The sequence below is a fragment of the Solea senegalensis genome, linkage group LG3 (genome assembly GCF_019176455.1).
Source record: "Solea senegalensis isolate Sse05_10M linkage group LG3, IFAPA_SoseM_1, whole genome shotgun sequence".
NCBI lineage: Eukaryota > Metazoa > Chordata > Actinopteri > Pleuronectiformes > Soleidae > Solea > Solea senegalensis.
The window spans coordinates 14,057,643-14,080,117 of NC_058023.1; the positions used below are offsets into that span (position 1 = coordinate 14,057,643).

A 22,475-nucleotide genomic window follows, 5' to 3' on the forward strand; every position below is an offset into this window, starting at 1 on the left:
TGGACCACATCTCTGTTGTCTTATTGTCCACAGACTTAATATTTTCCTGCCATGCAGTGACCATCCATCAGAGACCTACTAATGCCACTGTTAGTGTGGCCTGGCTTTGACAGTTACTGCACCAACATGTGCAACACATTGAAAGTTCGAGTCGTGCATGTTTTCAAATACATTTCCATATGCGGAACCCTCATCTTGTGTAAATGAGGCTAGAAGTAACAACGTTTTAAGCATGGTGGCAGTGATATCGCAGTCAGCTGGTCTTCCAGCAGTTATTGGACAGATTCCCAAGACACACTGTGCAGACAACACTGAAACAGTCCCGTTTTTTATTTTTTTGTTCTGACTGCATCAGGTCAAATTTCAATTAGCCTGATGTTCTGAACAACATTTGCCATTTTTTGATTGATTTTGTGACTCAGTACTTTCAATTTAAAATTGCAATTTGAGACAATGCAATTATCGAATCGTAAAGAAATGTAAACATTTTATAATTGCTTTTTGTTCAATGCCAATTATTAAAAAAATGCAATAAATAAATGCTATATACAGTATATATATCTATATCTATATATAGATATATCTATATCTATATCTATATCTACACATCAGCTATCACAAATCAGCATGTAACACGTATATGTCAGGTGGTTGTGGCTGAGACCGGTGAACAGTGCATCACACTACAAAGTTTTCCCCCATTGCTCTTGGCCCACTTCTGTGACTTAAATCCTTCCACCCACTCATATTACGCCTCAATAAAGAAGAGCTGTTTTCTTCTCAGTGAGATTAATCCTACAGTCAGTAAACTATATCCCCCAGAATAAACTTCAGTTACAGAGATCATCCCTTTTTTCCCACACTGGGAAAACACAGACACTGCTTGCCTAATTTAATCGCCACATTTAAATGCATGCTGAATTTGCTTTTCGTTCAACTACTGTATCTATCATTGCATTATGCTGCTGTAAATGAATGATTGACATCCGCCCACTCCAAAGCCCACTTACTTTTAATGCTTCGAGAGGCATCTCACAGTAACAACAAAACAGTACATGCCTCAGTAGGCTTGACAGAGAACTTTCCCCCGCTTTGAAATATGAGCTCAAATAAATCATTTGTTTAATTAATTAAGCAAATTAGGCAAATCCAAGGATGCCTTGGCGGATGGAGTCGGTGCCCTGGCACAAGGAGATTAATTAAGTGGATCAGCTACGGGAACAATGAGAATGACGTGAGAGTTTAATGCTCTTGTTTGAATTGATGTAGCTAAACTTAGCATATTGGTCTCGGCGGGTGTTTGTAAAATGCATGTTGGATTCTACGTGGTGTAAAGTGTGTACGACAGTGCAGGGCAGGTTTATGAGCTAGATAAAAAAAAAAAAAAAGAGATTGTTTTTGTGTTGTTTTGTTTTACTCCTGTGTCCTTCTCCTGCGGAATTGCCATTGACATGACATTGAGAGCTACAACACAGAGCGCTTACGAAGACACACACACACTGAACAGATGCATCTGGCACACATCTGCCTCGCTGTCTCATCCATCCCTCATTATGTACCCCCCAACAGGACAATATCTGCTTCCAGGCTTGATGTATGCACTAGAATCTGACCATGAAAAATATTCATCTCTAAGATTGGTCCATGAGCTGCCATCCATAATAGCAGCTATGTTTCTGATTCCATGGGGTGGTATTAAGTGGAATGAACATGAAATCCTTGAGCGTTTTACAGAAATGCACAGAAATGCATGATTAATGTGTTGCTCATGCATGGCCAGAGTGTTTGGGGCATTTCATCCCGCATTATTATTCACTGTTACCAAAACAATGTGACATGGATGCATTTTACTTGTTTTTCCACCCAGTGACAGCATCTGTGATGGACCTTTTTATTAATCTCCCAAGACTTTGCAACTACACACGTTTGATGCACAAACACATCCACAAAAAAAACAACATACAAGTCCACACACCACCACATAAAGTAAATACACTCAACTCCACCCATGAGCATCCCCATCTCTCCTTAAGCTGCATTCCATCATTCCACTTTAATCCCACTGCTGTGCTGCCTTGTCCAGAAATTGTCTTCTATTTTCTTCTGACAAGTGTAAAGTGTCAGACAGTTTGGTTTCTGTTGACATGCAAATAAAGACAAGAAAGGGCAAGATGATGTGCAGCTTCAATTGCAGGCTCTTAGCTGAGTGGTATGTGCATTTACTGCACCAACAAAATGTTGTGATGATTACATGTTAAACTCGGCGTGTGTGTCAAGAGAAACAGCGCTCGTCCCTTGTGTTTGGCTCCATTCATCCATGCATGCGTGTGCAAGCCTGTGCCTGACCGTATATAGACTAAAGGGACTACAGATCCCAAAGTAGGCCAGCATCCCCGGGAGTACGTGTTTCCAACATTCTCAGGGAGAAATATGCACAATGACATTGTGGAAACTATTCCCAGGAAAGCTCCCCCAGCTGCAGAACAATTCACCGTGAACATCTGGCCGTGTTGGCTTAGAACACCAGGGTTGGGTGTTAAATGTTTGCCTTTTCTTCATAAATCTGACAAATTTATTTTGTGGTGTCATTTTCTTAATCCAGTGCTAAAACAGACCCGACATGGTTAAAGACAATTTCTTGAGGGCATTAATCATAGTATAAAAACTACTAGTGGGTTTGTCAGCTTGACATAACCAATTCCTTTGGGACAAATGACTGACTGAATATAAAGGTAGGGGTTAAAAATTGTAGGAGGATGATTTAAAGGTCTTGTGCAGGTGCTTTTGTATGTTTAACTCATTCATGACAAATCATGCATGCACTGCGTATGACCATTTTCCACCTTTTTGAGATTGATGATTGGCATTCTCTCCTTTACCTCTACATACCAAACTGACATAAACTACAGCCGATTGCAGTTTGGAAAGTAGGAGAATGCAGTCTCTATTCCAGAAAACCAAAAAAGGTCTGGGGGAAAAAGTAATAGTGTAATGATGCGTATTGTACATTTCTCGTAAATTTCTACATTTAAATAAAGTGTCACAGGGCGTCTACTACGTAGACATTTTAGCTGCATTTCTCAGATGTCCATCCTCTATAACGCACTTCACATCCATCCCCCCTCCCGCCGACACTTTCTAATTGGCTGCTAGTGCTACAGTTAGTGTTTGTCCATCTAATGGAGCATCGATAAGCGTCTCTCTAATCCTAGGACACGTTTCAATGCTTTTTTGTTCCTATGGTGTTTGTCAACAATAGATTTTCTAGTTAAAGACTGTGTACTCTTCTTCAGAATAACGTCTGAAATTAAGGCTAAAAGGCTCTCAGAGACATGGGTCGAGAGATGATTACATGTCGAGCAAGTGGCACCTGTGTCGAAGGCAGCACTCTAGAGTGAACATTGATCAAACACAAGGTCTCAAGGTTAAACCAATAAGAAGCAATAGCACTGACCACTCAAAGGCTACATTGTGCATGGATAGGTTTGCATGCAAGTCACTTTTAACACACATGCGCTCACTCACGCACGCAAGCACACGCACACACAAGCCCTGACAATGATGACGCAAATAACAGGACTGTATCTCTCTCAAAGAAATTATACCAAGAAGTGGTTTTTTATCGTGTTAGTTGATATAGGAATGAAACAGCTGCTTTATAACTGGAATAGAAATCAATCATCATGGTTTGACAGTAAAAATAGTGTATTAATGAAATGGTGTAAATATCTTGGCAACCTTTCAGTGGAAAATGTACACAATATAGGTACAATCAAGGTAAGCGTGTAGCATGAACTACCATAAAGGTTGGTGGGAGCGTTTATCCGTCTGTTTGAAAAGGTTGTGACACTGTTGTGTTCACAAGAAAATGTCAACAAAAAAAAAAACCTAGCAGAAGGCAGGATTTCTGAACAATCAGTCAGCACAGGATTAGGAGCAAATCTGCTGCTGTATAATCCCTCAGCCCCTGATCAATCCAACGGGACTCTATAAAAAGAAAAGCACTACATATAGTTGCCTGATGATCTCTTTTTTTAATTAACCATTAATGCAAACTTAACAATGCTGGAGAAGTGTGCTTTCATTAGCACCAGATGGCGAATGCAGACGCCACTAGCATTCCCGTCGATATCACAGCAAACAATTCAATTAGATTCAAACCTCTTATTAATGGTTTGAGCCATATCAAATTAACATTTTATAGGCCATTGCCCCACTCCCAACACTCCTTACATCTAAACTAGTTGATCGTGACCAACTGCCCCATTCATACACATACACAAACACCCAAACCACCGCCTTGACTTCTTTTAATCTAAATTTAAATGACTTAATTTAAATTGCATTTAAAGGGAAAACACTGAAAACCTACAGCAGTTTCTGTTTACTGAGACATGAGAAAATGAAAGACCTTCCAAATGATTCTTAAGGACCCTAATGCATGAAATCATAAAATAACTCTTTTTCTCTTGCTGTGATTTCCACTATCCCAAACAGAGACCTACAATGTTAATGATTCTTTGAAAGTAATTTCAGTTCATTTCCTATTGTCAGGAGATCTGGAGACAGAGACAGGAGAAAGAGGGGCAGGTTTATAAATAGATGGAAAATCTGAGAAAGTGAGAAGAAAAGTGTAGAGAAACGTTTCGAGTGGCTTTGGGAGTAAAATAAAAACAGCTAATTAGAGAGAGGGGCTAGATGGACTGCAGAAAATGAGACAAACAAAGTTAGAGGCCTTAATTGCAGTAGGCTGACAGAAGCTGGCACTCGAGTAGCAAAAGGATGGAATTGTGATGCAGCACCAAACCAGGCCAGTCGCAGAGAATGTGCACATCCACACAAACACAACACACGCGTGCTCTAATGAGCCACACTTACCCAGAGCGGCTGGTGCAAAGAGGCTGGCAAGAACAAGCAGGCGTGCGGTCCACATGGCCTCCTCCTCTTACCGCCCCCTGCTGAAGTTCCCAGGTGAGTTCAGTGCTCAGTGTTTTCGTGGTGAATGCCCGAATCCGCTGCTTCCTTTAGGACACGGTTCCCTCCACTGTTCCACTCTTCACACAAAACCAAGTCCTGTTGCTCTGGTGCCTTCCAAGATCTGTGAATAAACATGAAAAATGTACATGATGCATTTATACTATTATATTAATTGAATAGATCATTCTTCTTTTCTGTTACAGCAGCAGCAAAACAAAAAAAAAAGTGTTTTATTTTCCCCCAGAAGAAACACAACAGATGGAAGCACCATGGTTTTATCATCCTTATGCACAGGCCTTATGGTACTGTGGCTTTCAAGTTGTCATCAAGTGACACAGTGCAAGTTGTTCAATCTCCAGTCAGCTGAACTCATACCGGGTGTGATCAACCAAACACTAAGACCGTGTGAAACACAAAAATGTATTTTTGAATATTCTGTTGTTGTTTGCTCATTGAGGTGTTACCTCCCCCACCCTCCCAACCAATCACTCCCACAGAGAGATGAGGAGGGAGTGATGAAGCGCGCACACTGCTTAGGGCTTTGGCGGACTACTGCGAGTGTGTGTGGAGTATATGTCGTGTATCTCGTTGCACTCACATATGTCGCCCAGACCTTGTGTGTTTTCATGCGAGGCCTCATGGTAATTGACACGAGAAGCACGGCAGTGTTTTCCCTTTCCTGTGGGCATGTGCCACAACTTCACAGTTTGACTTTTTACACCTGTTAAAAGGATGACTACTGTGCTCACAGGCTTCTCTCCAAAGTCCCAAGTTAACAAAATGGCTAACCACATACAGAGATGAATGAGCCAGAGTTGCCCTTGACCTCCACTGAGCTCATGCGTCTGCCGTCATCCGTCAACTCCTGACGCCAAATGAAGTCATCGCTAAACAATTTCTGGTGAACATAAAGCAAGTGGCAAAAATCCGAAGTGATTTACATGGTGTTGGCTTGTGATTGCTGTGAAATTAACACTAGTGGTGTGTAAATACTCACTAAAATATTGCGTGAAAATTTGCAACTCCACATCACAGAGGTATTACAGTTGAAAAACAACGTGAGGAGGAGGATAAAAGATTTCATTATTTATATACTGATGAGATTTCCACCTTCATCCTCATTAAACCCATGTCATGATATTAAGGGCAAGTCAGCTTTATGGCTGAGGTCACCTGAACCCTTTTATTCATTATCCACCATCAGCCATGATCTGCTGCAGATATATAATCTCTGAACATGTCAGCCAAAGAGAGCACATAGTGCTGCCATCCTCTACACAAGCATGATCCTGGTGCATAAGGCATCCATGCAGCGTTTAATGTTGCAGAGAGATAATCTTGTCGAGGTGAAGGCACACAAATTGATGTAAATGTAAAATGATTGACACGGAAATCTCAAGTCATAACCACACTTACGTGCACATACCTCGACCTTGCGCTTCCATCCATCCCCGTACATATGAGCTGCTTTGGAACATTTCCCATCTCTTAATCTAGATCTTAATCCGACTTTGAAAATCCTGGATTAGATTAATCAGATTTTTGAGGCGATATTGATGGATTTTAAGAGGAATACAGGATGGCTATCTGTCACTCTATATAATCAGACAATGTGGGTCATATAAGGAAGTTAAATGTCTGTTTTTATTAGCCATGTGTGTTACATGGCGGCGTAGACCCAGTGTGTGTGGGGCGGGTCCTCCAGTTTCCTTCCACAATTCAGAAACATGTACTCTAAGTTGCCTGTAGGTGTGAATGTGGGAGTGTATGGTTGTTCATCTGTGTGTTGGCTCTGCGATGGACTGCCGGCCTGTCCAGGGTGTACCCCGCCTTTCACCCCGTGTCAGATGGGTTTGGACTCATGTGGAGGATAAAGCGGAAGACAATGAATGAATGAATGAATGAATGAATGAATGACTGGACAAAACTGGAGATCCAACAACTCTATTGAACCACATATTTCATTCTTGTGCAGACATACAGTTCATTATCTCTATATTATGGCAGGTATTTCAAAATGGCACATCTACTAAACGGAACAAAAGCATGTGATCAACGATGTAGCCTTGTGAGTAAATGCCAAAATAAATAAGTAAAGGCTTAGACAGCTGCTAGAGATCTAAATTACTAGAATCAAATCAGAGAGTGTGACTCCATTGATGAAAAAGACATTATTTCCAAAATATATTCACACACACTGTTCATATGGGAAATTTTATCTAAATTGTATATACAGTATATGGCCAACAAAACGTTAACCACTTACTGAACCTCACTGAATTTCATGGATGATTGATGGCAAATGGTTTTATTGTATTTATTTATTTGCACCCTAACTGGAGATGGAGGCTGCTGAAGTAACAGGAGACAATGAAAATTCGTAGACGCATGTGCGTGGATGTGTGTGTGTGTGTGTATGTGTGTGTGTACCATATCTCCCAGCACAACCGATAAAGCAGCACAGGTGTTACTTGCAAATTATCACATAAAATGAAAAACACTTCACTATCACAGTTGTTAATTTGCTCTCAAAAACATGTGGGCTTAGGTACAGGAACTGCTATCAAGCACCAAAAGAACACATCATAAAATGCATATTTATGAGAAGGGGTTGGACCCAGTTCAATGGAAAAAAAGGAAGAAGAAGAAGAAGAAGATGGCAAAAAAAAAAAACGGTAGTCCAGCACTGCCAACTCGTCTTGTATTCTAGAAGGAGCCTTACGATACATTATGGTGCTGACTTTTCAAGGGTACTTGTTCGGGGGGAGGGGGGATTTAGGATAACTCCCTAAGATAAGCTGGCCAACATTTAGGAGCACTAGCAGCAATGGCAGCCACATCAAGGAGACTTCTTCATTACTGCCCTGCAGTTTCCTGCGAACCAACTTTTTTAATCAGCGATGTTGTTGTTTTTGTTATTTTAGTAATCATGCATGTGCCAGCGGGCCCAGATGAAACCTGACTGTTTTAATTAATTGACTTTTCTGTGTAGTTAAAGCAAAACTGGGTGATACAGACAGTAAGAGAGTTGATGAGGGGGAAATATGCCGTCTAGGGGCAATCGTGTGACTCAGAGGAAAAGACAAATGAGAGGTAAAGAAATGGAAATGGAAGTAATTAGCTTGATTCGAGTTGGATTCAAAATCGTGGAGCTACTGTGGATAAACATACAAAAGAAAATACACTGGCTTGTTTTTATACATGTGCCATATACATTTTCCTGGAATGACACATTGGTTAATCATATGAGACAACTTTTACAATAATAAAACACCTTTCCGTGGGTTCTGAGGTGATGCAAATGTTTGCAGATAATGTAAAATCTAAAAAAGACCTGGGTTATTTACTTCCTGCTATTATGACATAGATTACCAGGAGAGTGTTATCAAAGTGCCATGATATTGGGTGAGAACGAAACGTGTTAGGCTGTAATTAAGCATGCTGTGTGACTTGGTTTTGTCAATTATCTAACACCTGAAATTAGAAATTCCAAGAAAGGAAGCACAAATAAATTCTATAGCCAGACTTTTTAAACTACATACCACAGTGTTCTGCCGTATTAACTGTGTCTTACTATTCTCAGTTTAATTAAGCTGCTTTACTTACAATTGCTTCAGGTTTACATTTTATTTTTTATGTAAACCTTTTTGTTTCTTGACCAATAATTGTGTCTGGCTTCTCTAACGTGATCCATGAGTGCTTGAACAATAGAGCTGCTTTACATGCTCTTTACATATACTTTCCATATTTAAATAAACAACGACCGGTTTACAATTGAGTTAAACAGCATCACTAAACCCTGTTCATGCGAGAAAACAACCAATAAAGCCATTTTGATATAAGGATATTTTAGACATGTTTACTGTTTTCAATGAGGCGTCACATATGTAGTAATGCCTAAATCTGGATTAATTTTATTTTTCCTTTCTCGTTATGCCACATGCTTATGCATTTTAAGGTACAATACAACAGGCATATAGTGTGGTTATTGTTGCTGAGGAGGCCATTATAGAGAAAACATTTAACTACAATATATATCAGCCTAAATCAAACATACACTCTGTGGAAATCCATTTGAGAAATCATTTGCAAACAAAATGAACAACTGTAAGTGAATGTTTGTACTTGACCCAGTGAATTAAATGACTACCAAGTGAATGCATTTCACCACAGTGATGCAAGAAATCATGTGAATCCAGCAGTGCCAGAAAGGATCCCAGCTTATTGATTTGTGACATTGGCCACAATACAACCAATAAAAATGCAGTTTACAATCACATAAAACAAAGAAAAGCAGCAAATACTGACAATTAAGAAGCTGAACAAGGAATGTTACTAAAATAGTTATTTCTCTATCAATCTACTAATCAATGCATGGACTAACTGTTTTGGTTACACATATAAAGTTGTCATCTCGAGGGGTTTCGTTCCAATTCCTGTGTGCGTGGACATACATCTCCACTTTGTGGGCAGCATGTGCCCACATCATACTTTGATTTGAAATCGTCGCAGTAATTGATATGGATTTCTCCACATTCAGCACACTGCTAATATGAATGGTGAGATAGCATCGCACTGATGCACATCACCACCTGAGGGCATCTCTCCATCTGTCACTTCCTGACCTGAGGAAACCAAAGATGATTTTCATTATTCCAGAGGTGTCCCACACAATGCCATTGCAACAAAATGAAACTGGATCCCGCGTGTTATCTGATGGGGGCAAACGAAGAACGATATTACCCGTCACGCCTGCTTGAAGCCCTCCCACGTAACGATATGTAATGAAGTGGGATTGTGTGTTAAGTACCATGTCTCAGTCTTTAAACTATTTCATGTCCAGATGCTTATCATACCAGTGGGGAGGGCCTGGTATTTTTTTTTTTATGAGACAGAGAGTGTGCTCATGCAAATGAAGTGTCTCATATAAAATAAATATTAATCAGGCCCAATGTCTGCATACAGTTTGATTTAAAAGCACTGACTTGGAAATCTTAGGAGATGAACTGAGACTATTAAAAGTCCTTCCTTTCAGAATTAAAATGTATTTTCTCGCCACATAATCTGGGTGCCAAACCTTGCTGGTGGTAGAAAATTGAGCAGTCGACTGTGCGATTCAAAAACAGCCAAAAAAAAAGTCAAAATCACACTTTTATAATGTGAGCTGAAAGGTGTGGAACACTGAAGGTAAACAGAAAAGAGTGCTCTTTTAAAAGCACTGTGTGCATCCCAGGAGCTTGACAACGCGAGCAGCAAGGCATTCACTCATACAATTGGTTTTTCACAAGGGACACCAACACAGCTAGCCAGTGACAGGCTGATAATAGCGCTAACTTTAGCCTGCACAGTCGCTGAATGGTTCTATATGATAGGCTTGTTGAGTGTGACTGATGGCTTGGGTTAAATAATGGGACAGGTCCTCCTCCCCTCCAAGCACACAAAGGCACTGCAACCATCCCGACACACACGACACCTCAAAACTACAAGACAATAGAAACACAGTCCATTAGAGGAAATGACTTGTACACACTAGGACAGCTGTTAAAAAAATAAAATAAATTACTGTTACAAATATTTAGCTCTACACAGACAAACTATGATGCAGCACATTGCTTGTTCAGCGTGGTGAATAAATACAGAAAGATTTAAAAGGCAGGGGAAATCTGCCTCCATTATAATGCAAAGCTCAGACACTCTCCTCTTTCCATATCTTCTTTTTTCATTCTTTCTTTCTTTCTTTCTTTCTTTCTTTCAGCATATCTTGCCTAATGCAGCACAAAATGGATTGTATACAAAGGCAGACGGGAAGAAAGAGGCGGAGTTATAGGCAAGCCAGGGAAGAGATAGAGACGGATGATCAAAAACTGAGGAAGGAAGGAATGTAAAAGACTGAGGGGTGAGGATGACGGGGTGGGAGGACAGGCAGAAAAGGAAAATCAGCAAGATGGATAAAATTGATTCACAGATGAATACAGTAAAGGACAGACATGCAGACACGAGGGAGAGGGGATTTAAGCTTATATTTGAAGGTCGTGAATTGTGTAGTGAGGACATTCAACGTGCAGCCTTCAATTCAAAATGCTGTTGCTATAGAGGCTCAGGTGGGCAGGATACCATGACAACGTTACCTGTTGGCCATTAATCAACTTCCAGGGGAAATCAACATGCTGTGCCCACAAACACTGCAAGTCATTATGAGGCCAGGCATGATTTTGGGGTGTGAGCAAAAAAAAAAAGCCAGTGCAGCACATGACAAGAGGAGACTAATTTGCATCATTCTCCTCGTAACAATACTCATAATGTCTATTGTGAGAATACAAATGAAACAGACGGGCGTATGTATCGACACACTGTGACCTCCATGCACTGTATGGATTTATTTTCTGACAACCGCATCAATATGCTGTTGATGTATTGCAGTGAAGAGCATTTTTTTTTTTCTTAGAATATGTGTTGATATTACTGACAGGTTTATGGGGTATGATAGACTGCTAAAGATATTTTCAAATCTCTTTATTTCATGTTAGCATTATGGTAATAAATGTAGGTTTTCGTGGCTAATCGGCTGGTCTCGAATGAAACAGATCCTAAGATCCAACGTAGGAGCCGTAACGTAAACTTGCAAAAAAAAAAACAGTACACTACAGTTTAAAGGATAGTGTGTGTATATATATATATATATATATATATATATATACATATACATACACATATACATATACATATATATACACATATACATATATAAATATATATATATATATATATATATATATATATATATATATATATATATATATATATATACACATATACACACACATACATATAAATTCCTGTATCGCATCAATTAAAGCACTTTATCTAAATGCAGCCTGGAGCAGCTAGCTCAGTGAAACCATGTAAACAAGCTTAGGACTGGTTAGGGATGCGCCAATAATGAGCTGTATATTGGTTTTGCCAGAAGTTAGCTGACATTAGCCTATCGACAAACAAACATTTGTTTGACATTTGTAGATAAAGACTCTGATATTTATCTAGGCTCTATAAACCAAGAAAGTTATAATAGGATGCAAAAATGACTGAGAGGCTTCCTAAACTGTCATTTTTCGGCCGATTTCTTTTTACAACCAGTGGCATCACCCTGTCCAGTCTCATCAAATGTATAGTATTAAAGCACATTTTATTCATTGGTAGAAAGGCAATAACTTATATACACAATAAACAAATGTATATGGCATGACAATCTAATACAAACTGCTTTTGGTTGGTTTTTCAAAAGGAGCAACATATGGTCAGGGCAGATGCACAGGTGTGTCTATCACTATGGAAATAGTATACACACAAAAAATTCATTATTCCGCAATGCCGTGACTACAATACAGAACACAAACTACACAGGATTCTGCCTCTCAGGTGCCAGGCTTATGAGGAAACACAATACAGGCCACACCTTCTCACAAGTGAAACAAAGATGAAGCGCGCCAGTTTTCTAATTACTGCTATCATTTTTCAGCACAGCCTTGAACTCAAGCGAGCCATGTTCAGAGGTCAACTGCACGGAACATTTTTATTTGCTTTTTTATTTGTAATTGACATTTGCAGGTGTCCATTTTCCTTAATTTTGTGTTTCCTCGAAAAGCATTTGCATAATTTTCCAATAGACACTTCATTCTCTGCCAGATTTGAGAAGGGAGAAAACAGTCACATACAACACACACACACAAACAATGACAGCAATTTCAGCTCAGCCTCTGAATAAGGGGGTACAGCAAATTCCAATGTCAATATCACTGATCCCAATGATGCATGTATTTCAATATCATTATGTGATGCTGAGCCAAGTGCACAGAATATAATGAAATCTGAAAACATGCGCCGGCTAGAAAAACGTGATGCATGTTTGTAATGTGTGCATTATGCGCATGCACTCAGCACAGACTTGATTACAACGTTAATTCTGTCTCCCATCTGGTCCTGCATGTCTGCGTGTTAGTCTTTTTCACCAGAAATTGCTGTGGTGTGTCTGGGTGGCATAATGATCGTTGCATGAGAATCACTGGCGGCAAGATTGTGTTGTAAATGGTCTGGAAATGAGAGGTATGACCGTGTCAAACGCAACCACAGTGGTCACGACCACGGGGAATTGAAATGGGTTCCACCTGGACTCTACTCAAAGCTCAATTAGAGGCAGGGTGGGACAGGAGGGGGAGGGGCGGTACAAAAAGCAGAAGGCAGGTGTGTGTATGTACAAACAACCATGTCCATCAATGTCCACTAAAAATTCATGCATATAAATGAGAGACGGGGAGAATGATTGAGGGGAAGCAGGGGAACTTAAAAAATGAGGCAGTTCAGATGATTCACAACGGCATCATTGTTTTCTCACCAGTACCTTCACAAAGTTGTTCTAAATGAAATGTCCACGTGACACAAACGATTTGTGCCATCCTAAATTCCTTTAGTGATATATCACTCTCGATCAGTCTCTATGAGATCATTTCCCTTTACATGACAACCTTTTAAATATATTTGCAAACACTATCTGTATATAATGAGGTACTCTCTGTGAGGAACATAGTGACAGTACTATTTATGAACACAGGGAGTAAAAGAGATTCACTGCTGCATCACCATCACTTTCCGACTCCTTTTAGTGAAGGAGATGACATCTCAGTCAAAACATCTTTTGTTTAAACCTGCTCTGCATATTATTGTGTGAAATGTCCTGCTTCTCGCAGCGCTCCTCAATGTGTCAATACCAAAGTGAGAATGAGAACAAAGAGTCGTTTCACCAACAAGGTCTGGTGTGTTTTGTTGCACGCAATTACTGTCTGACTGGCTATCTAACATTATTTTTGACACTTTTTTAATGGTTGATGGTACTTTACAATATCCTTTAGTTGTACCATCCCAGTCTCAAATGTTTCATGAGGGAGGGAGTCTTGTTCAAGCAAATTTGAAAGGATGAAAAATGCAGGGATAAGCACAGAGCAAACACATTAAACCACTCTCGACGTGTCCTTTGCAGTCAGTGGTTGTCTGTTTCTTTGTTGAACCAGACAGTCTTACTCTGCTGGTATTTTAAGGTAAATATTCATCCAAACATGGTTGACACACTGGGGTCAGAGGTCATCATGGCAAATTGCTTTCGAACTTGCTTTTTTTTTTGTTGTCTCGCAGCTTTTAGAAAAAGCTGGCTGAAATGTGAGAGAGCCTCTCTTGTCGAGACCTCGGTGACCTGGTTTTGGAGTGATCGATTAGAGTGCAAGACTAAGCTTGTGAATGAGTGGTAGAATGCTCGAGGGCTAACTTTCAAACTCAATATTGAAAAGTTCAATAGTAGTGAAAGAACGTGAATGATACTAGACGGTATTCAAAGGAACTGAACTAAAGCCATGCTTCGTTGCAAACTGGTTTTGTTGCGGTTGCTTTTTATGCACTCGAGTGTCAGCCCACGCAGACAGCTGTGAAAGAAGACAACCTCAAGAGCACTGTTAAAAGCTACCAGCCCAGCCAAGATCCTATGAGCCATTTTGGAATCATTATAGATCAGGTCACCGTGAGAAGCCCTCCAAGTTGCCAACACTTCTTCCTCCTGTTTCTTCCGAGCCCAACTCATCACAAAATGCTCAGAGATAATCATCTTTAATTGGGCATTTTGTTGTTCTAAACCATAGGGAAGAGGTGCCTGCTGAGTAAAGTATGGAAGAAGTGCAGTGAGCTGGCAGGCTGTAGTGTCCCTCAGTCCTCACTCTGACTGGTATAGAATAGAGTTTAATGAAACTTTGATTGGTCTGGGCAAACATCCTCATGGGGTATATCTCTGGACAAAAAAGAGCACTAGTCTCCTCTCTTGTCATGGAAAATTCTCTCTTAGCATGAATTCTAAAACCTGATGAGACAGCTGGGCACCAAGGGTGATGTTCACTCCCATCTTAATGTCTCCTGAATAACAATTCATGCTTTACTACTTCATGAGGGTCTAGTTTTTTTTTCACTACAAAATAATAAGTAAAGTAATGACTGAATGAATACAATATATCGATAACTATGCACATTACAGGAAATTTGATAAACATCACAAAGTCACCAAACGTTTATAAACAAAGTTTACTTGGGATTTTTTTTGGTGACCTATTTGTTATTATAAAAATGTTATTATTGCATCAGATGTGTGTGCTTGGGGGGGATTCAGCCAAGCATCCATAGTCAGCTGGCCCAATTTCTACAGCTCGCCATCAGCCATAGAAATCTGATTGTCTACATTAAAGTATCCTTTAATTTCAGCAGGCAGCCACTGAATAAACAGTGACTTCAACTAATGTAGCACTTTTGTAATAAGACTCAGCAGCATGTACTTTCATGCTGAGACAGTTACCTTAAAAACAAAGCTACTTAGACTGTGTTAGTTTCATTTCAATAAATGCTGACTAATTCTAATTAAGTCATTAAAGATTGTGTGTGAAGTGCAAATCTGCAAGCACATGGGATTTAATTAAGTGAACTGGAGACCACAGAGAGAGAGAAGCACACTGACACCCTGTCGGTGCCATCAGTGCTTGTTCGATTGGCCTTGTGTGAGAGCGTGAGCGCAGGAGGGTGGGGTCAGCTGGATGTTTTACCTGTCAGATGAGAACATAAACAGAGAGTGTCTGCGGTACACAGGGGGGAGTGGAGGACACTCTGTGACCTGTGTTTGTTTCCATGCACTCGACACACTTCGGGGGAGCTGCGTGAAAGCACACATATGCATGCTGTCCAGTGACCTTGCCCAGTGTCTCTTGGCTGAGCAGTAGAATGTGTGTGGGTTGGACTCAGCAGGCAACCTTTCGAAATCTAAAAGCAGCGATCTCCCGCAGTGAGGCGGCCACATAACGTCAGGGATAGTAAGTAAATGTCAAAGTAGAGAAACAGACTGCAAGCCATGACTTTTACTGTTCCACGATTAGGACTTACACACATACACATGGCGGACCGCCACATACTGGGCCTTACCTCAAGAATCAAAATGGATTCAATAAGTGTTTAAATAATACTAGGGTCTGCACCTAGTTCCACTGTAGAAAATGTAGAATTGTATATTTGTTAGACAGCTGGGACACACTCTGGAACACACATGTTCGTACACCTACTATCCTATTTGTCTCTTTTCTCACATCCTAAACCCCTTGCCCTATCCTTTCTTCTCTCTTTCCCATACTCGTAAGACACCCTTTACTAGACACAGAACAGAATCACCAGAACTTGTGACCCAGATCTGGGTCCTAATTGCACTCTGGTGTAACTCTATTCATCCACTTACGCCACAACAAACACCATTCTGCCCGCTGCTCCGAGCGGATGAAAGTGAGGAAGTCAGTAATTGCTTTTGACTTTCCAGAGTACCGCACCCCAACTATGTGGACATTTTGCAGACCTACTCGCAGCGCAGTCTTTTTAATGAGATTGCCTCCTGTTTATGCCAAGGGGACAACAGAAGACGCTTGGTTGATAGAATTGGCCTTTTACCAGTCAATACAAAGTGTATCAATGCTGGGAGGATTTTAGGAGCAACCTGTATTTGGCCAAAAATAAATAACTGTAAGGTTTTACGGACAAGTCATCCAGCTAGGGTTTTTTTATGCCAAAGTCGTCATTTTTTTTATACCCAATCAGCAATCTTTTATGATGTCTTTGCAGACAAATAAATTTGATGATTAAATTTCTCCACTTACAATTGAACCAGTACATTGCTTCTATAAATAGCAATATTAGCCTGCCATTCCATTGATCATTTGGCTTAGACATCGGCAGCCAAACACCTGTAGGAGGAACTGCAATTGAACTGTTCTACATTCTATCACAGTTGATGAAAAGAGGTTTATTCAAGAGTTTGACATTTTTGCTTTGGATTATGAAGAAATGAATGGACGGTTATACATTTTGTAGACATTCATGGTTACAGATGATAAAACCCAGTGGTGAACACATGACTTTGTACTTTAAGACACAACGTTGGTAAATTGGGTAAAAATGTTGTAAAGTATTAAACTAAAAGCACTGCTATGATGAAGTGCAGCCATACAGCAGTGAGTGTGGGTATAAAGACTCATGGCCTTGGTTTAACCCATAGCGGCGGCTCTTGATTTTTCAAAAAATCAATATGCCAAAAATGTGAAGCAAAGCAACACTCTTCTGCATTTCCTTTTGCTGGAATTTCAAAAAGATCTTTGACTGGTGCTGACACTTGGCGTCAATGTCACATTGCCTCAACACTGATGTCAATCTCGCAATTCTTTGCATCTGATTATGGTTTTTGATCCATCACCACAAACTCCCTCAGACAAGCACAATATTGACTGCATTTCTGGGGAGTCGTGTCAGATACGTCTATTCCATACTTACAGTGGGGTGCCCTAAGCTCAGCTGAAGGGGGCTTTCCACCCCTCCGTCCTGTCTCCATTCTCTCTGCTCATTTCATTCCTGTATCAGTCCGACACTGGAATGTTATTCATCGTGCACAACAGGCCACCAGGAGTCTGTGTGTGTGTTGAGGGAGGGAGGACCACCTTTAAAGAAACCATGAAACTCTATCCTATATCCACTGCCCCTTCATAATCCACCCACCCCGATTCCCTGCTGAAACTGGCCAAGTACTTTTTTTTTTTTTTCTTTGCTTGATTCTATATCATGAGTGTCTATTTGAATACCAAAGTCTTTTCTTTTGACTTGGACACTGAGCAAAGTGGGGTCTCTCCACATGTCTGGCATGCAATTCCTGGAGCAGTTGGTTCCACTCCTCCCCTTGGGGCGAGGAGAGGACTTAGCTCTGACACAAGTCCAATACACACAGCTGATGCCTCAGGCTGGCAAAGTCTAATGACTTTATCTGTGTGGGACTTTATTGGTGGAACTCATATTTATTACCCAATATGTCCATTGGGAGAAGTGGAGATATTACAACAGCAGCCAACTCCACCATGTTCATGTCAAGAATTTTAAATTGGATATAGACAATGGATATTGAGCAACTTTTGGCAAAGCTGAGCGTGCAGATTGAAAAACGAGGAAACTGCCACGCAACAAGCAGAATTATGGCCAGCTCTGATTAACAGATGACATACAACTCCCAGTATGAAGATTGACTTTCCTCTAAAAATCTGTTATCATGTAAAATATGTCATTTGATGTTTTGGAGGCTTTGTCAAATTTGATGGATACTTACAAACTCTGATTGAAAAATAAGTGACATGATGGAGCTCCGCTTGGAAGAGTTTAATTCATTGGACCAGTGGAACGGAGTCACTCATGGCATTAAAAAAAATTACAGTACTATAGATGTAGGACACAGTGGAATTTATTGAACCTCTGTTACAGTCCGAGCGGCTACATAAATTAATGCACAAGTCTCGTAATATTCCACATTTTGTTTCAATATATGTGATATAGTGATTACACTCTTAAACGAATGTCGCCAGAGCCTTCTCGGCTTTTCCTCTGAGCTACTAAGAACCTCTGTTGTCCAAAAACTCCTAAAAAAAAAACTCCATGCTTACTGTTTTAGTATCATTTGATAAAAAGAAAATTAAATAAGAAAATGGGAATTAGAGAAATCTGTCCACTGACCATGGAAAACATGGCATTTAGAGCAATACTATGTGTTCTCCAATTTCTTCCCCCCATGGCTGATTTTTCCTATGTGCATGTAGACATAGTGAGCAAGATGACTTTCCCTGCTGGCTGAGCTCTGATGATGGCGCCCACAACAGCACATCCTGATGCCATCTACTCAGGGGCTTAACTCTTCCACAGCTCCATCATTGAGAATCGTGCCTTTCATCCTCGTGACACATCGCAGCAACTGAGTCTCTGAGGTGATTGATGATGGCAACATATACTGCGACGCTCCTGTTTTCACTCGTCTAAACTGTGTGAAGAAAGAGCCCACGCGCATAAATTGCAATTGTTTCTGCTCCAATCGCTGCAACCTTATTTGCATATAAGCGGCATCTGTTTTGACCTCACATACTAACCCAGAGCCGAATCAGACATCAGCCAAACACATTCCCAGTAAGACTATATTCCCTCAGTGCACACTCGCTGTGCTTTAGCCGTGATGGGAGAATTAGAAAGATTTCACTGAATAGTCTTAATAGAAAATAAGGTTCACAGAGGTTAATGCAATTTCATGGTAGAGATAGTTGCACAAATGAGATACTGAGAATAGGGTGGTAAAGATAAACAACATTCCAATAAAATAGGACAAAAAAAAAACAGACATAATGTTAGAGGACAATGTACAGCCGTCTGTCACTGCCAGCTACATTAACATTTGGGTTTATTCAAAATCTTCATTGCCCTTTCCCATGAGTATGTCAAAATAAAACGAGTCTCCCATTCTAATAACATTCACACAATACACTGTATTTCAGTACTGCCAGTAAATAGTATATGGTTTTAATTTAGTTTTGGTAAGGACACCAGCAATGTCTCCACAACTTTCTGAGGGGACATTCTGTGAAAGGCAGGGACCCGTCTCCAGAATGGAAAGGCCACATGTTAAGTGGATTGACTCGGAGAAATGTCCTCTGTTCACTCTGACTGTGCAAATCATTATTTAAATTGAAGCACACCTCAGCGATCCAAAGCCGTATCCATACATTAATGCTCTCTGCAAATGGCACCAATAACTCAGTATATTTGAGTGATTTCCACCGTGTGCGCTGATGCTGACAGTTTCTTTGACGATCCCTTAAAAATTCAAATGAATTGAGGAGACGGCGCAGTGTGTGTGTGTGTGTGTGTGTGTGTGTGTGTGTGTGTGCGTGTGAGCGTGTGAACGTGGGAATAAGACGGGCTGGAATCAATCCATGCATAAATGTGCATTGTAAGCATTCATTCCGTTTTAGTGGACTACGGTGATTATGATTTTATGACAGGTTTAATTAAAATTTGTTCAAATTTAACGTGGCTGGTTAGCTTCAGGTATTTCTGATGCGGCGATCAATGCTGCCAATGATTATTCATGTGTAAAGTATGATGTAAATGCTCCTTATCATGTCAGTGACTATCAGTGAGCCCTGCATATGCCTAACTCAGTGCCATTAAGTCCACACAGCCAGCATGATGTAAACAGAAAGTTAAGCAGGCTTGGCAACAGTAACTAAGGGAGGTGGGGCTTCCTGCAAAGGTCAACCGCAAAACTGAATATTAACACAATTAAATGTTCACATTTCCACTGATATGCAGAACAGGAACAAAACCAAAAGCTCCACTTTTCTCCCCATCCTCTTCGGCGTGTGGGAGTAACAGTATGACAGTATGGTAGTAGTAGTAAAAAAGACACAAAGCCGGCTCAAGTTCCATACTAAATTGAGTGTGAGAAGCATGAATGCACATCTGTGTTCATACAGGAAACAAGTGTTGAGCATACACTTCAACTCCTCAGTACAACTGAGTGATAATGACAAAACAATTAATCACATTTAAAGAGGAAAAAAAAAAAAGAATCACTAAATACAAACACAGCTACACCCTGCAGGTCAAAGAAAAGAGCTGGCTTTTAAATTCTAATAATGAGTTGTATTGGAGCAATTGGAAATGAAATTTTTTTATCGCCTGCAGTGTTTCGCTGTTCTCCTTTATTATACAAGTGCAAAGCAATTTATCCGTTATTGTTTTCTAATGGGGCAACACATCCTGGGTCACATCTTCAAACAGCGAGGAAAAAGAAATGAGCATGCTGTAGTGTATTAGCAGAGACGAGGCATTACAGTTTGTGGGTGCTAAATTGTTTAAATATGCATATAATGTCCCGTCTACTGTGTTAAGCTTGCCCATCCGCTAATGTTAGCGTGAAAAATTACACACTTAGCACTTAGACAACTGTAATTTGAGAGTTCAGAGTGCCACATGGCTTCATATCCACTTTCTCCAGTGTCGTCTATAAAGTGACGGACCAAAAAAAAAGAAAAGAAGAAAATGCTCATAACACATGTATCCTCGAAGGATCGCTCTCTGTGTTTTAAAGCTCCTTTCTCCTAAAACCCTCAGCAAAGGTTAGAAATACTGGCTCCCTTCTGGTTTGCACATTATGTGAGGACGTATTGCTGAAGTGCGGTTGAGTATTCCGCATCCTCCATCACTGTCTGCACACAGGCTTTTATAAGCTGTAATAAATGATCAGGCTAAAAATCTGACAACACAATAGATAGCAGCGATTAAGTGGGATATCAAACAAGTCCAGCTGTGAGCAAATATTATTCTTTGTTAATATGTAAATTTCCACAGCTCTGGAGGTCAGGTCATGAAGTGAGATGCATCTGATGCATTTGTCTGGCATCCTGAAGTCTTGGCAAAAATCCCAGCTCTGGAGCTTCTCGTCACAGACGAGTAATATATCCCATTGGTCCCCTAACCAAGTCAAGCACATCGATCCGATTTCCTACAGAATCAAAATGAGAATGGCCGAGAACACTTGTGGAATACTTCTGTATCATTACCCAGGATTTATTTTTTTCGTGATCCCTCCACAGTTATCATGCAAACAACATACTCTGCTGGGTTATTGATTAGTTCCACAGATGCAAACAGCAGGTTCAAATGAAAACGCTACATCTGCATGGAGAGGAAAGTAATATGAGCTGATGAGCTCAGTCTGCATGGAAACATGTGCCATTTATTGTGGCTGGGCCAAAATAATTGTGCAGCAACAACACAGTTTATCATGAATTTGTATTATTTTCGTCCGACAAATCAGGTTACAAGAGTTTAGTCAACACGGTTGATTAAATATGTAATGTGTGGGGAAATGAGCTTTGTTTTGCAAAACACATCTTATATAACACTTATTTTTTAATGGATTCAATACATGGACATATCAAGGAAAACTGAATGACACAATCACTTTTGTTTTAGATATTAGCGTCTCGCAGTAAATAACTAGGAATTGTGTGTAACAGCAAAAAGGACAGAGCAGATAAATACGGCATTTTATGTCCCCTTTTATAGCCCATTAGACTCAAAGAGATGCCAAAAAGCTTATTATTCAATCTTGCCATTTACATCCAGAATTTTGGATAATGGCCTCCTGACCAGTAAACATAGCCTATTTAGAAATCAAGGGACAAATGCCAATTTTCCATTTTTACAAAAGAGCCAGTAAAAGTATGTCCAGCATCCCTCCCATGTTCTGGCAACACAGACGGATTAAAACGTCCACCCCATAGATTACTGAAATCCAAACCAGGGACAACACACAAGGAAAACATTTACAAGCAGGATTAGCAGGGAATTGATGCAAAGTGGTATTATGTGGAAAAGAGAAGAGGTTGAAAATAAAGAGAGTTTATTTACATGGCCCCCTTCTTCATTAAAGTAAATATAGTGCACTTTCTCTTGGGGATGTGGAATAACAACGTCCCCTTTCTTTTTCTCAGAGGAGCCCCTTCCTTTGAGCACTACGCTGGAAATAACTCCAAGTCCTCAGGTGAGAGCCTTCAGGGACACAACCTGAG

At 40.2% G+C, this 22,475-nt stretch overlaps 1 protein-coding gene across 26 annotated transcripts in view; it reads right to left on the reverse strand.

Annotated features, from left to right (window-relative positions):
* The window catches only part of LOC122765983 (adhesion G protein-coupled receptor L3-like), a 196,362-nt gene that overhangs the window by 134,771 nt on the left and 39,116 nt on the right, over positions 1 to 22,475 (reverse strand). For all 26 annotated transcript variants that reach the window (XM_044020513.1, XM_044020538.1, XM_044020516.1 and 23 more), the window contains exon 3: positions 4,879 to 5,098. In XM_044020513.1, coding sequence (XP_043876448.1) covers positions 4,879 to 4,933 — 55 coding nt within the window. In that variant the 5' untranslated portion in view covers positions 4,934 to 5,098. The remainder of the gene's footprint in view (positions 1 to 4,878; positions 5,099 to 22,475) is intronic.